Source organism: Thamnophis sirtalis, unplaced genomic scaffold (assembly GCF_051295495.1).
Source record: "Thamnophis sirtalis isolate CommonGarterSnake01/CBP01778 unplaced genomic scaffold, rThaSir2_p1.2 scaffold_9, whole genome shotgun sequence".
Taxonomy (NCBI): Eukaryota; Metazoa; Chordata; class Lepidosauria; order Squamata; family Natricidae; genus Thamnophis; species Thamnophis sirtalis.
In genome coordinates this window covers 7,860,669-7,875,995 of record NW_028261389.1, presented here as the reverse complement: position 1 = coordinate 7,875,995, position 15,327 = coordinate 7,860,669, and the positions used below count along the sequence as shown (strand labels likewise).

General features: G+C 46.1%; 1 protein-coding gene across 6 annotated transcripts in view; it reads left to right on the top strand.

Moving 5' to 3' along the window:
• Positions 1-15,124, top strand: part of USP6NL (USP6 N-terminal like) — a 147,073-nt gene extending 131,949 nt beyond the window's left edge. For 5 of the 6 annotated variants that reach the window (XM_087722744.1, XM_087722747.1, XM_087722746.1 and 2 more), the window contains one exon: positions 13,061-15,124. In XM_087722744.1, the coding sequence (XP_087578870.1) occupies positions 13,061-14,607 (1,547 nt within the window). In that variant the 3' untranslated portion in view covers positions 14,608-15,124. Of the gene's footprint in view, positions 1-4,991; positions 5,043-13,060 lie in introns of all 6 variants that reach the window. The other variant, XM_087722748.1, reaches the window with a different exon arrangement.
• Positions 15,125-15,327: the final 203 nt, after the last annotated feature.

Here is a 15,327-nt window from a genome sequence, read left to right as displayed (position 1 = left end):
CTTTCATATTGTGATATTCCCCGTTAAGTAGCAAAACCAATTAATTCAGTGTGGGAAATTGCTGCTTTTACAGGATTTTCTTTGACGGTTTACCAGTGAATAATCCCCTTGAAACATAGGAGTCTTTGCTTCTGAACAAACAAGAACTCCAAGCTGAAGAACTACAACACAAAGTTAGCCCCAAATCCTTTCTGCTTCTTTTGCTCAATCTGTCATTCAGTGTACTGGGAAGAAAACTCTTGAAAAGACCTTGCCAAGCTCAACTTTTCCTTTTGCTCTGGATCTGTCCCATCAGAACATCTCTGGAAGTTAATTAAGCTTGGTAGAATTCTCCATCTGGTGAGAGTTGTTTATGATGCTTTGAGCTTCAGAAGCTGCCTGAGTAGACTCTGGTCTCTTATCAAAGTAGAGAACTGGTTTACACAGTGTTGTGAGGGTAGGGGTTGGGCAGAAAACTCCATCTGGAAGGGAATTGGTTGGGTATACTTCATCCTTTTCTAAGCCCTCCTTCAGAATAGAACGGAAGAGCTTCATCCTTGGTTTTTGAAGATTTGCCCTTTGTGCGTGGGAAGAAATGGTTCTGTTTAAAGCAAGGCTTTCCTACCTTGGCAACTTTAAGACTTGTAGACTTCAATTGAGCCGAGGTGGCGCGGTGGTTAAATGCAGCCCTGCAGGCTACTTCAGCTGACTGCAGTTCAGTAGTTCGGTTGTTCAAATCCCACCAGGCTCAAGGTTGACTCAGCCTTCCATCCTTCCGAGGTGGGTAAAATGAGGACCCGGATTGTTGTTGTGGGCAATATGCTGACTCTGTAAACCGGTTAGAGAGGGCTGAAAGCCCTATGAAGCGGTATATAAGTCTAACTATTGCTATTGCTAACTATTGCAATTCCCCAGAATTCCCCAGCCAGCATTGGACCCCCCAATTTATAACATCTGGGTTGTAGGAGAAGACATACATCCCCAGTGTCCCGTTTCTAGTACAGGAAAATGATGGCATTCAGAAAAAAAGGCTAAATAAATAAATAAAAAGATACATATTTATTTTAAGGCATGGTGTTTCTTGTCACCTGCGTCACCAGGTCCTTAAGCGTCATTAAATGGCCTGATTGCAGCCTGGTATAGAACACTAGAATAACAAGATCGGAAGGGATCTTGGAGGTCTTCTAGTCTAACCCCCTGCTTCAGCAGCGGGCCTTATGCCAGGGGCATCCAACCTTGGTAATTTTAAGACTTGTGGACTTCAGCTCTCAGAATTCCCAAGCCAGCCGTGCTGATATGCTGGCTGGGGAATTCTGGGAATTGAAGTCCACAAATCTTAAAGTTGGCAAGATTGGACACCCCCCCCCCCACCTTGTATCATTCCAGACAAATGGCTTAATTAATTAATTCAAGTGTATCTTGAAATATATTTCAAGAAGAAATAATATTTCTCTGTGAAGTATATTTCAAGAAGAAGAAAACTAATTTCTCTTCCTCCCCCACCCCACTTGATATCCCTTAAACCCCTCAATGGTTATTTTTCATAAATGAGTGGTTTAAGGAGAACCTTGAAATGTAGCATCCTTTCCTACTATATACAATATACAATAGTAGAGTTGGATCGACCCCTGTTCTTTAGCTGTTTCCTTCGTCTGGCTACTTTGCACATGCCAGGAGTGGGTTCCTGCCAGCATTTCTATCGGTTGGGTGCCCGAAAAGTTTTGCACTTACACACTTGCAAAGAGAGTGATCAACTCGGCACAAGAAACCATTGGTTGCCCTCTAATACCACTGGATGACGTCGCCAGATCTCGCTGCTTTAGCAGAGTATGGAAGATACTCAGAGATGATTCACACCCTGGTCAGTATCTCTTCACACTTCCACCATCGGGCAGAAGACATGGAAGCACAGCCAGCCGAACAAATAGGTTTAAAAATAGTTTCTATCCTTGGGCTGTCAGGCTGTTAAACACAACCACAATACAATACAATAGCAGAGTTGGAAGGGACCTTGGAGGTCTTCTAGTCCAACCCCCTGCCTAGGCAGGAATCCCTATACCATTTCAGACAAATGGCTATCCAACATCTTCTTAAAAACTTCCAGTGTTGAGGCATTCACAACTTCTGGAGGCAACTTCTGTTCCACTGATTAATTGTTCTAACTGTCAGGAAATTTCTCCTCCGTTCTATGTTGCTTCTCTCCTTGATTAGTTTCCACCCATTGCTTCTTGTTCTACCCTCAGGTGCCTTGGAGAATAGTTTGACTCCCTCTTCTTTGTGGCAACCCCTGAGATATTGGAAGATTGCTATCATGTCTCCCCTAGTCCTTCTTTTCATTAAACTAGACATACCGAAACCTTTTGTTCTTTCCCGTCGGTTTCCCTGCACCAACCGAATTGCATCTGTAACAACAAAGGCAAACGGAGAGCTTCTTAAACATGCACCAAATGCCTGTGATATATCAACCATCAACCTTTGCTTTACTGACAGAACTTCTTAGCTTTTATTTTATTTTTTAAAGGAATTCCTTGTCTTTGAAAAGGGACAGCTAAATCCCTCTGGAGTGACAATAGGGAAGATTGCTGTTGGTGGCTGAAGGATCTCGGTCTCTCGGCGAAACGGGAAGTTGCAAAGGCTTTAGTTTAATCCAGCAGGATTCTAGCCCCTGTTCTCACATACCGTTGGATTTAATTTAAAACATCCAAGGCAGTGGACAGCCTTAAACCTGAACAGAACCGTTCAAGGGACTAGTAGAGAGGACGATTAGCAGTGTTGAAAGTACAGAGAAAAGCTAAGGAAGTGAAGGGAACTTAACCCAACAGCTCAACCGTATTCTTTGAATAAGCAAATTGGGATCGGTGGGTTCCTTAAGTTAGTGTTTCTCAATCTTGGCAACTTGAAGATGTCCGGACTTCAACTCCCAGAATTCCCCAGCCAGCATTCGCTGGCTGGGGAATTCTGGGAGTTGAAGTCCGGACATCTTCAAGTTGCCAAGGTTGAGAAACACTGCCTTAAGTGTTTGTAAACTGCAGCTGCCTGCAGCTTTCACCATGAATGTGTGATGCTGGCGGGAGCTTTTGGGTGCAATCCCACCCTTCTCATTTCAGCATTAAAACGTGGGTGCTGGGCAGAGTTATTTGCACCCTCCCCCACTTCTTATGTTACAAGAGAGATCAGCATTCAACCAGGACACTCGTGATCGTGGTTCTGTTTTCCCAAGGTTTTTTTTTTAAAAAAAGGGGGACAGATCTCTTGGGATGTTGGAACACAACATCAAAATGTGTTTATTTCATGTGTTTTTCTTTGTTCTTTCAGCTTCCAAATATGACTCCTAACTTCATCCCCCCCCCTCCCCACATTTCCCTCCGCTGATATTCCTGCATTTTGTTCAATCAAAATGTCTGGGGGCAAAGCAGTCCAATTTTTAAAGAGACAAATCTGTGACATCCTCAATTCAGCCCATGCTTTTTTCCCCCTTTTGTTCTTATCTACGCCTTTCCTTAAGACTTCCTTTTGTTTTTTTCTCCTTTCCAGATGAATACGGGATTTTCCATTTATACGTTTGGAGAACACACACGTACCTATTTTTTTCCTTGGCTTTGAGTTTTATTTCAGTTAACCGACTAATCCTCCAGCGGGGTCTCCTTGCTGACGAGATTCTGTCTGATTTTTGGAGTGCTGCCAAGTGGGTTGAAATTGGAGGTTGATGTGGCATCCTTGTTTCTCTGGGTGTTTTTTTGAACTGTGTGATTTATGCCGTTGTGTTTCTTACTGTGTTTTTAGACCAGCGAACCATAACTATTTACCTTCCTGACAACCACTTAGAATTGTTATAGATGCATGCAGCGTTTAAACGCATGCCTGTGCCTGAAGGGTGATGTGGTTTTCTCCCGGAAATTTTAATATTATTATTTATTTCCTTATTTATTTCCTTTCACTGTCTTCCTTTTAATCAGTTGAAGAGAGTTTCCAACATTTTAAACTCAATCAACATTTTAAACTCAATAAACTGCATGATTGTATAGACACCCGCATATCACAATTGACAAGCTGTGAGTAGCACATTCCTTTGGTGATGAAAATAACCCAAAACAAGGAGAAAGAGAAGCAGACGAAGCTTTGTTTTAGAGGCAGACTCAAGGTTTTCCTGAACACCTAGTAGCCATTTGTAAAGATAAGGTCTTCCTTCTATCTGGTAGATTCTGTTGTAATGTTGCATTGGGGTGTTTCTTTATTTCCATGCTCCGATCTGCTCGGTGTTGTATTAGAAAAAGCCAAAATTCCATTTTCAGTACATTTTAAAGTCACGTGGATAGCATGATTTGCTTTTCACTAACATGGTTTACATTAAAACACACAAAATTTGATTGGCACGTCACATATATGTTAATTCCTCTTACATGTGCTCTTGCCATGGCAACATCTCTAAAGCGTTCAGCATTCCGAAACGAGGCCAAGGCTGTGAATAAAATCAAGTGCTTAAAAACGCCTGTTGCATCCGTTCGATCCCGTGGATCACCTCGGAGCAATTAAGCTGAGAGGTTTTGCAGTTCAGGTGGATCTCCACTGGGTGGTGACAAAGATCAAGAATAACCAAGTACCGTTTCTTCAAACCGAATTCGGGGAAGAGTCCTCCTATTCCCCTTACTTTGGCCAGCCTGTTATTCAGATTTGCTGGAGTCGGTGTTTAGTTTTTCACAGTTAAACTGAATGAGCTCAAAGCAACAGAGAGAAATGGTCATCATCTGAAGACTACCTGTGTCATAATGAGTGTTGCAGTCAGGTTCACCCCGTAGAAAGCTGGGTTTTTAGGCAATTTCCGCCCACTTTTTATGCTATATGTGCCCTGGCTGACTTCGTATGCTTTGCTTCGTTTGTTTGGGAAAGTTTCAATTGAATTCTGAAAGATGGTTTGGTTTTTTTGTTGGTTTTTGATGGTAAGGGAGGCTTTTGTTGATGCAATAATAAACCTATTTTTTTCCTGAATTATTTTCTTTTTTCCCCTTTGCCAGCACCCGATATCGTGGTCTTCCTGTTCGCTACTATCCTCCCAGTGTCTCTTGGTATTCTATTCTTTACCATCTATGTAACATTTGGAATGATTGCGGTTTGACAAAGATTGATTTTATTTACTAACCAGCATGACTCGTGGTTTACCTTTGTCTATAGTTTCATTCCTTCTCTCTAGGAAAAAAAATATGGATACATTCTTAATTCTTGATTCTTTTCAAATCACAATTGAAGCCTATGTTGTATCAGTGAACCGGCATGTTGCATCAATGAGAATTGTGGGCATGCATAAGAGCATTTCAGCGTACCCCATTTTGAGTAATTGGTTCTTGAGGCAGCCTATAGGGAGCAAAGGTAGATTTTATAAAGTTGGAAGGGACCTGGGAGGTCTTCTAGTCCAACCCCCTACTCAGGCAGAAAACCCTATACAATTTCAGATAAATGCTTGTCCAATCTCTTCTTAAAAGCCTCCAGTGTTGGAGCATTCACAACTTCTGGAGGCAAGTTGTTCCACTGATTAATTGATCTCACTGTCAGGAAATTTCTCCTCAGTTCTAGATTGCTTCTCTCCTTGATTGGTTTCCACCCAATGCTTCTTGTTCTGCCTTCAGGTGCTTTGGAGAATAGTTTGACTCCCCCTTCTTTGTGTGGCAACCCTTGAGGTACTGGAAGGCTTCTATCATGTCACCCTGAGTCCTTCTTTTCATTAAACTAGCCATAACCAAATTCCAGTAACCGTTCTTTATATGTTTTAGCCTCCAGTCCCCTAATCATCTTCATTGCTCTTCTCTGCACTCTTTCTAGAGTCTCAGCATCCTTTTTAAATTGTGGTGACCAAAACTGGATGCGGTATTCCAAATGTGGCCTTACCAAGGCATTGTAAAGTGGTATTAACTCTTCATGTCATCTTGATTCTGTACCAGTGGTGGGCTCCAGATCCCGTTGCAACCGGTATGATGCAACGGGGCCCGGGATCCACCACATGAAGGTGTGCAGCATGCGCACGCACCTTCGCAGCGCGCACATGCGTCCTTACCTCCTGTGATGCTCCAGCTGCTCAGCGGAGCGTCGCGCAGGTGCCGTATGCTCCGTGCGCAGAAACGCCAAAGAGCTCAAATACAGATAAGGAGCTCAGGCAGGTGGGTGGGCCCTCCGGAGTACCGTACCGGAACAGTATCCGGTGCTCCCAGCAAGCACCGTTATGCCCGTACTGGGGTGTACCGGTCGTAACCCACCACTGTTCTGTAGGTTTGTTAATGCAGCCTCTTAGACAAATAATAAGAGTCTGATTGTGGAAGACTGCAGGAAGACTGGCTGATATCATTCGAGTGGGTGGGATCAAGATTTATGCTTCGATACAGCATTTTTCAAGTAGTTTTAAGGTACATGGACTTCAGCTCCCAGAATTCCCCAGCCAGCATTGTCCATGTGTCTTAAAGTCGCTTTGAGAAACACTGTTTTGGGAGCCCTTCCCACAACCCCATTTGTCCTTGTTCTGTGTGAGGAGCCCTAATATTTTATCTTAAGTCACCTGGGTTACATAAGAGCCGAGGTGGCGCAGTGGTTAAATGCAGCACTGCAGGCTACTTCAGCTGACTGCAGTTCTGCAGTTCGGCTGTTCAAATCTCACCGGCTCAGGGTTGACTCAGCCTTCCATCCTTCCGAGGTGGGTAAAATGAGGACCCGGATTGTTGTTGGGGGCAATATGCTGACTCTGTAAACCGCTTAGAGAGGGCTGAAAGCCCTTTGAAGCGGTATATAAGTCTAACTGCTATTGCTATTGCTATTATTCATGCACGGGCATCACGCATGTTCAGACAGCATGTCAATAATGAGGTGAACTCGGTAACAGCTTGCAACTGCATGCATGGGTTGTCCTTGACCTACAAGGGGTTGCATAGCAATCACTCAACGTTACGACGTACCTGATGACCAGGATTGGGTACCTGATCGCATTTTGGGTGCTCGGCAACCAGCCTTCATTGATGGCCATTTTCTGGCACTCGCTTAACGACTTCCACAAAAAACAAATAACAACCCTCTTCTCAGTTATATGATGACCTGTACATAATGACTTTCATGGTTTACAATTATAATTCCAAGCTCAAATAGGGTCGTTAAGTCGAGGAGTATCTGTTTTACGTCTTTGAGGCTTCTTGGAGCTTGTTCTGTCTTAGGCTTCCTGAGACAGTAAACATCACATGCTTAGTCCCCAAAACCCTCTTCTTTAAAACGGCTGTGAATTATGTTCATTCACAGCCCATAATGAGTCACAAACAGTCTGTGAAAAGTCCAACAGAAGTCTGCCGCAGTCTTTCAGGGTAAGGCTGATAAGCCCCCCACCTTTATCTCCCTTGAAATGCTGCCAGAGACCTAATTGCCAATTAGTTTTGCAAGGCCAAAAGTCAAATGGAATTTCTCAGAGTTTGAACTGACCAGAATGAACAAAATCCCTTCCTGCAGAGGCTCACATCTGTTTGCTCCTCTTTTATGTCTTCTGGGAGGGGCCAATCATCTCCAAGCCTTACTCTCGAGTTGCCCGTTTTGTCTTAACTGTTCTGCGCAGGTCTGCGCATGCGCACGCTGGGAGCAAGGCTCCCCCTGTTCCTCTGCCTTGCTGATGTCCGACTCCGGAGGCAGCACATCACTCCCAGATGGCCCTGGACCCCTCTCTCTGCCTCTGATGCAGAGCCCTCGTCCGAGCCTTCCCCAGACTCCAGGACTGGCCCATGTTCCTCCCCAACCTCCTCACTGTCCGACTCGGCTGCCAGCTCCACAACAGAAGAAGCGGGTTAAAAAAAAAAAGCATCCTTCTACAATTGCAGAGTATCATGAAACCCCCCTTGGTTGCCCGAAGAAATCCCAGCATACCAGCTTCTTTTTTCCAGTTCAGCTGAGCAGAAATTCCTACAGCTTTCAAGGTCCTGGCTGTTTTGTTTTACCCTGAGCCGAAATCTGCACTTGAAGCCTGTCGCTGTTTTGGAAAAAAAGAAGACAATGCCTTCCTTATGAGCACGAATGTCATTTCTCGTATTGTTCCTAGCCGTCCCGCTGTAATTACAGGCTTGCAAATTGGGCAACTTGCTTTTGTGCAAAAAGGCATAATGGGAAACTCGGCTTTTCGCCCTGGCTGCAAACATATTGTCACGGAAGGAAGCTTCCTCCCCCCCCCCCATTTCAAGGGAGTTGCATTTTCAAACCATCTCTGTCAAGAGTTGGATAGGAGGCAACGCACTGCCAGCCGCAGAGCCCCAGCGCAGAACACCCAGGAGAAGCTGTCTTCTTCCGTTTCACTTCTTCAGTTCTAACAACAAACCGAGATCCGTAGAATTCAGCCATTGTCGCAGCAGCAGTAGACAACCAGATTGTGTAGAACCAGCGGCAGTGACAGCTCTGAGGAAGAGAGGCAGAGAAAGAACTGGGCTCTTCCCTCTTTTAATTAACCATCCCTTTCTATTGTGGCCCGCCAGTGGAGCTGGTAGCAGATTCGGACAGTGAGGAGGTTGGGGAGGAACATGGGCCTGTCCTGGAGTCTGGGGAAGGCTATGATGAGGGCTCTGTGTCGGAGGAAGAGAGGGGGGCAGGATCGTCTGACAGTTATCAGCTGCCTTCAGAGTCAGACATCAGTGAGGCAGAAGAACAGGTGGAGCCTATTCCCAGTGTGCCCATGCGCAGAGTTGCCAGACGAAGGGAACAGCTAAAGAACAAGGGTCGACTTGGGAGTAAGGCCACAGGGGGACGATGAATGGCCCCTCCCAGCGGAAATAAAAGAGGAGCGAAAGGGGAGTGGAGTTTGCAGGAGACAATTAGTTCGCTTAATTGGTTCATGACCCTCCGAGACTCCTTGCCAAGTTTTGCAGATATCGGCCTGTCAGCTCTCCAAGCCAGATAAGGTCTGTGACTGTAAATCCTCCCTCGAAAGACTTTGCTGGGTGTGAATGAGCAGAATTCACAGTCAATTAATAAAAGGGTTTTTTGTCGGGTCAAGGAATTTGCTTCGTGCTCTCGGGAAGCCTCGGTCAGAACACTTTCCTTCCAGCCTTCTCTTTCGTTCCTCTTCCTCAGGAGGGTCCAGTGTTTGCCCTGTTTAAGAGGCCCTGACAGAAAGCAAGTCATAAGAAGGGGAAAGTTGCAAGCAGGGCTTGAGCAAAAGACGATGGGTTGTGCATTTGGCCAAACAGACTTTTGAGGGTTTAGATGTCTGCAAAGTTTGGAGTATCAACAATGTAGGCACTCTTTCTCTTTCGACATCTGAGCCTGGTTGAATTGAAGTTCGTTGCTGGTGGGATTCAGCCAGTTTGCACCTATTCGGGAGAACCGGTTGTTAACTTTCTAAGAGATTCAGAGAACCGATTGTTGGAAGAAATCTCCTTTTGGTTTTTTTCCGCTTTACAGGGCTAATCCTGTAAGGGAGGCAGGAAGGAAACATTCTGGTGCTGTTTCTAGCCTGATTTTTATTGACCTGCTTACAGAAACTGCCTCTCCGGTTAACCCTTATGACATTGTCACAGCTAAGGCAAGGTGCCCATCAACCTGAGTAATGTTGAGTTGGCCACGCCCACATGGTCACATGACCACTAAGCCCTGCCTACCCAGCTGGTCATTAGAGCAGAGAACCAGTTGTTAAATTATTTGAATCCCACCACTGATTTACAGCCTCAATTGTGCCCCAAATTTCTGTTGCCAAGTGAGACATCTGTTAAGTGAATCACTGCAAGTGTTAAGTTAGTCTCCCCCCTCCCCCGGTCATTAAGTGAAACTGGCTTCCCCATTGACTTCGCTTGTCCGAAGGTCGCAAAAGGGGATCACGTGACCCCCGAGACAGACACTGCAGCTGTCATAAATATGAATCGGTTGCTAAGCGTCTGGATTTTGATGACAACAAAACAATGAAATCAGCCGCTTGGTTGTGTCTCTCGCTCTCTTTTGTGATTCCCCAGGCCTCCTGACAAAGACCCTTTTTAGGGCCTTGTGCAAAAGCAGCAGCGTGGGGCACAACTGTACTTTGAGGGAAGTGATGTTTCCCTAAGGGGCCACCACCGCGAAGGCTTATTTTTTTGTGGGGCCGCCAGATGACAATCCCTAATTGATGGGACCCAGGGGTGGGCTTCAAAAATTTCAGCAACAGGTTCTCCGCCTCAGTTGCTGGGTGGGCGTGGCTATGGTGGGTGTGGCCCAGCCAGCCTCCTGCACCACGGTGGAGCAGGGAGGGCGTTTTTGCCTTCCCCAGGCTCCGGAGGCTTTCCTCGACCCTCTGGGAGGACGAAAACTGCCTCCTCCAAGCCCCGGAGGCCTTCCGGGAGCCCCGATTTCCCCCTCCCCGAGTCTCCGTGCGGACCCTGCACTGACCTCGCATCCAAAATGGGCCGCGTGGAGCGTCCTAAGGGGGTGGCATGGCAGCGGTGGAGCGTGGTGGGCGGGGCCAGCCATAATCTTAGCTATGGGTTTTCCTGAACCCGTAACAGCCCACCTCCTGGATGGGACCCACAACAAGCAAGTTCCCTGAGAATCTTAAACTGGTGTGTGTGTGTGTGTGTGTGTCTGTGTGTGTGTCCGTCCGTCCGTCCGTCTGTCCGTGTGTGTCCCTTCTCTAAGTCTGCCTTTGTGGGCCGTGCGATATCTGTCCAATTATTTTGTACATCAAATAAAAGATCTCACGCCCTGCTGCGCGCACAGGCTTTGATCTTCCCAGGCAACAGTTGGGAGTTTGGCTGTTAATACATGGTTACTCCTCCAATTGTAACCCCCGCTTCTTAATTAGAGAACTGGCAAGTGTAGTTCAAGGTGATTCCGGCTTCGATCTTTCCTGCCCTTCCCATTGTTCAAAATTCAGGTGTTGAGCTTCCAACATCTAAACAGTTTTGAATCATGCACACACCCGAACCAATGCCCTTTTCCCCTCGCTCTGGCATGACGGGGGAGATGTTACCGAAAACAATCTTCAAAGCAAGAAAGGATTCAGTGAAAATGTGTTTTTTTTTCTAATTTTTCCCTTGGACTGCATGAAAGCTTAATGGTAATTAAGAGACCTTAAGTGTGCTATTTTTTTTTTTTAAGAAGGATAAAAGCTGCCTTATCAATCAACCTAGGAACATTTCAATGCTTTTTGCTTGGGAAAGTATGCAGTGACTCAAATTCTTTTTAAAAAGGAGACGAATCAGAGTGACTATATGATGAGGTGTTGTTGATGCTACTGGGACCTCAAAAATTTAGATACCTGGATAGAAATAGGCGTGGAGGGTGATGGGCTTTTTAAAGCTGTGATCATGAGAGGCACAAAGGGTGTTTTAAAATGGTCTCGTGGGCTCCTCAGTAAACATATAGAGGAGCGGTGTTGGTGTGTTGGTGTGTTGTGCCTGTCACAGAGGTGATATCCCCTGCCATTGCTGAGACATCAGACCTTTGGATCTTGTGGAAGTTGTGCAAGAGGGCTTTGCTCTTGCACAGCTTCTGAGGGGTCCCAAAATTGTGCAAGTGTTCTCACACGATTTTCTGAGGCGCTAGAGGCCTTGGACCATGATCTAGAGAGGGTTCAGAGAAGAGGAGAGGCCTCTAATTTTATTGAAAAGTTTTTTTTATTTTGTGTTCTCTATATACAATGATAGCTACACATTCACATAGTTATTATTCTTTTTTTACATTCGTTGTTACACATTTGTCATTCCGTCTACAGGGTTATAACAAACTGTTCGGGTTGCTTTGTTTGCCATTCCTCACCTGTTTTGACATCACCTTCTTTTCCCTTTCTTTTCTCCCTCCTTCCCTTCTTTACTTTCTTCCTTCCTCCTCTCCTTTCCCTTCCTTCTTCCCTTACTTCTCCCCTACTCCTCCTCTTCCCCTTCCCCTTCCTCTACCCTCTGTCCTTCTCTCCTTCCCCCTTCCGTTTTCCTCTCCTCTCCTCTATCTTCCTTCCCTCCTCTTCCTCTCGTCTCCCGGAGAGGCCTCTTTTGTGTCTGTGTGTGTGAGAGTGTGAGATACGCTAGCAGAGTCAAGGTAGGCAGTTCCTGAATTTTTGACACACCAAGCCCAAATTGGTTCTCCACCACTGAGATTGAAAAGTAGAGGTGTGTCTTAACCCTGGTTACACACAATAGAATCCATCTTTGATTGGATGTGGCTAGGCAATCACTGGCTGTCACAAAGGTTTTAATTTGGAATTCTGCACTGGCGGTGGCCATCTAGCAAAGGACCATAGTGTCAGCGTTCCAAATATCATGTAGAATTAAATCAGAGACCAAGGGGGCTGGGGAAGGCGACAACGCGATGCGCGATGGCCCAAAACCATTTTTTTCTTGTTTTCCTCCTCTAAATTTAGGTGCATCTTGTAGTCCGAAAAATACGGTAGTTGACTGCGCAGTCTGCTCTTGGAGAGCGAGCGATTTGAAACCGGTCGTGATTTCCCAGTGAATATAATATCATTCAGTTCATCCCGTATTCTGTTTCAACCCCCTGCTAGAAGATGCGCCTCTATAAAATTCACAGCAGACAAAAATTCTCCCTTCCATCTCCCAAGTAATTGCTGGGTACGCCAAATTTTTCAGAAATGGGGTTCAGCAGGTTTTTAAAATTAAGACCTTGATCTTCTGTGGCTTCAGGAAGGCCAGGCGTGTCCACTTAATAGGAAACATCCAGTCGGCATAGTTTGGATCAAAAAAGGTTGAGTTGCTTTTTTCCAGAAAATCCTCGGTAGCTTGAATGAGTTTTTTTAAAAATATATATATATAATCAGACATACTGCCTGCAGTTGTTACCATCCAGGGAGAAACGGAGGTTTGCATTTGAGCGTAAAATCTGCGGGAACTTCTAACCTCTAAGGGTTGAGCTTATCTTTAAACCTTCCAGCATTGTTTCTTTCCTTTTATCTATTTCACACCCTATAATGCATTATGTAAAAAAAATAACAAAAAACAACCCAATCTGTCTAGGAGGTCGTGGTGAGCATTTGCTTATTTGGTTGAGTTTTTAATTACAGCTGCCTTGACTCTTTGATTGGGGAGGCCTTATAAAGCTAATAAATAACAGCAAATTTGATTGGCAGAAATATTGATTGCTCATTTTCTTCCTCTTCTAGGTAAAGAGGATGAATTTCCAAAGAAGTTGGGGAAAACGCCAGCCGACAGTCAACCAGCCATGCTGAATCTCACGCATCTCGTCAATGGACAAAAAACCAACAGTGTAGCGAAGGAGGCCCCGGCAAGCCAGAGGGCTGGAGAAGGCCATCGAGAAGGTTCACCAAGGAGATACGGAGAAGGAGGCCAAGAAAGCTCACCTACGGCACGGATAAAGAGAGACAGGGAGGGCTCACCGACACCACGGGGAGAGAGAGGCCGAGAAAGCTCGCCGAACCGCCAAAGACGAAAAAATTCTCTGGAAAAGAGGCAGATTTTGAGACATCAGCAAAAGCCGGTAACACCAAACGCACAAAGTGGGTTGCCAAAGCATGATGGGGAGACCCCCGGAAGAAAGCCTGAAGCGCAAACAGAGGCTGAGCCCAAGCAGAAACACAACGCAACTGCGAACCAAAACTCCAACGCAGTGTTAACTACGGGGAAAGAGTTTGTCCCCAGGTGGATTAAACCTTCCGACGTTAAGATAATCGAAAAAACCACCAAAATCACCATGGAGTTTAAGACCAGATTGCCAAAGCAGGGCTGGACAGGACCTGCCCCTGCTCCGGAAGACGAAGCTCAGAGATTCAACCCCAAGCAAAAAACGAGGGTTTGGGACGTGGATGAAAGTAAGCGGGGGTCGAATGCCTCGCAGTACGACAACGTTCCCGAAGCCGATCTGGAGAACGGAAGCTCTGTGGAGCAGGCCCCGGAAAGAGTTGTTCTGCAGAATCCAAGGAGCACCATTTTCTCCAGCGGCTCCAGAAAAGAGATCGAGAAAGGATCTAGTCCACCAAAAATATCCAACAGTTATGCCTTCAGCTCTGGACCAAGGGTCCCCAGATACTCCTCCCAATCTGATGCATCGGTGGTTGGATCTCACACGAGACAGCCACCCCCAACGTATAATAATCCACCTGTTTACCAAGGGTATTCTCCAAAGCACACAACCAAAGATGGTAACTTCACAGCCACGCAGTACAATCATGGGACTCGGACCAGCTCCGCCACTCAGTTGTATGTTCCCGATTTTCCACCGGAGACGGAAACTCATCAAATGCTTTCTGAGAGGCCACCTAGAAATTACTCCGCCCTCCACCAGAATCTTGTTGTGACGCCTTCGAGTCGGGTAGAGGTTCTCCCCGACGAGGTCTTCCCAAGCAGCCCCAGAGGCCACCGCCCCGCAATCCCTGTAGTAGATTATCTGCCAGATCATAAAAAATGGGCGGATCCCCCTTTAGCGTACAGACCAGGAGCCTACGGACAACCCTGGGGCGGAGACGGTGGCCGAAGTCACTTCGGTCACTTGAAGAGACACCCGGCGTTTCAGCCTAAGCCTCTTGAAGATCACAACTTTCCCACCCTTTCCGTGGACAGGCCTCTGAGATACAGGACAGCCTCAGGGGAACTCGGGCCCCCCTCCTACCAGTATCCGAGTTCCCCTGGCCCCGACCGTCATTACAGGCACCAAGCAGATGGGTTGTCTATGAACGAATCAGTGCTGCTTTGAAACAATATATATATAAATATATATATATATATAAATCACATCCGCTCACCTAAAAGGCCTGGAAAAGAACGTCCTTTGGGTCGAGAGTGATCTAAGATTAGTATTCTCTACACAGGACTGTTCAAACCGTCCTGCAGAAAAACATAACACTATTTCCCAAGGTGTTCGATTTTGGCCAAAGCTGACCCTGAGAAATGGGCAGAGCAAAACGGATCTCATAAATGTAGCAATATCTTCTTCCCCGTGGCTGTCCTGACAGTTGTTTGGTTCAGTCGCTTCCTTGGGGGAAACGACCCCAGTGGCCTCAAAAGTTTGCAAAGCCCCTCTCAGCCAGCTGCCTTTTTTCGGGGTGGGGGGGGACCTGATGTTAGGACCCGGGCGACCCTTGGCTGGGGACAGATGCGGAGCCTAAAAAAAAACGGAGGCATGGATGCCCGGAGTCCACAAAGTACTTTCTATTTTAACATTTTTTAAAAATTGTTTTGCTTAATTTAATTTATATAAACCATCCGTTATTTAGAAAGGGATTTGGGGGGGGAGGGGGTTAGGTTGGGGTGGGGGGTGGGAAGTCTTGACTTTTTTTTTTAACACACTGCCTCGGTAGCTGCAGAAGAGAAAAAAAATTCGGGGTCCTCGGAAGACCACCTCTCTAGAGAGTGAAGCTCTAGCCAGAAGAAGACCTCTCTGTCCAAATCAGTGGCATTCTGACGTAGCCAATGA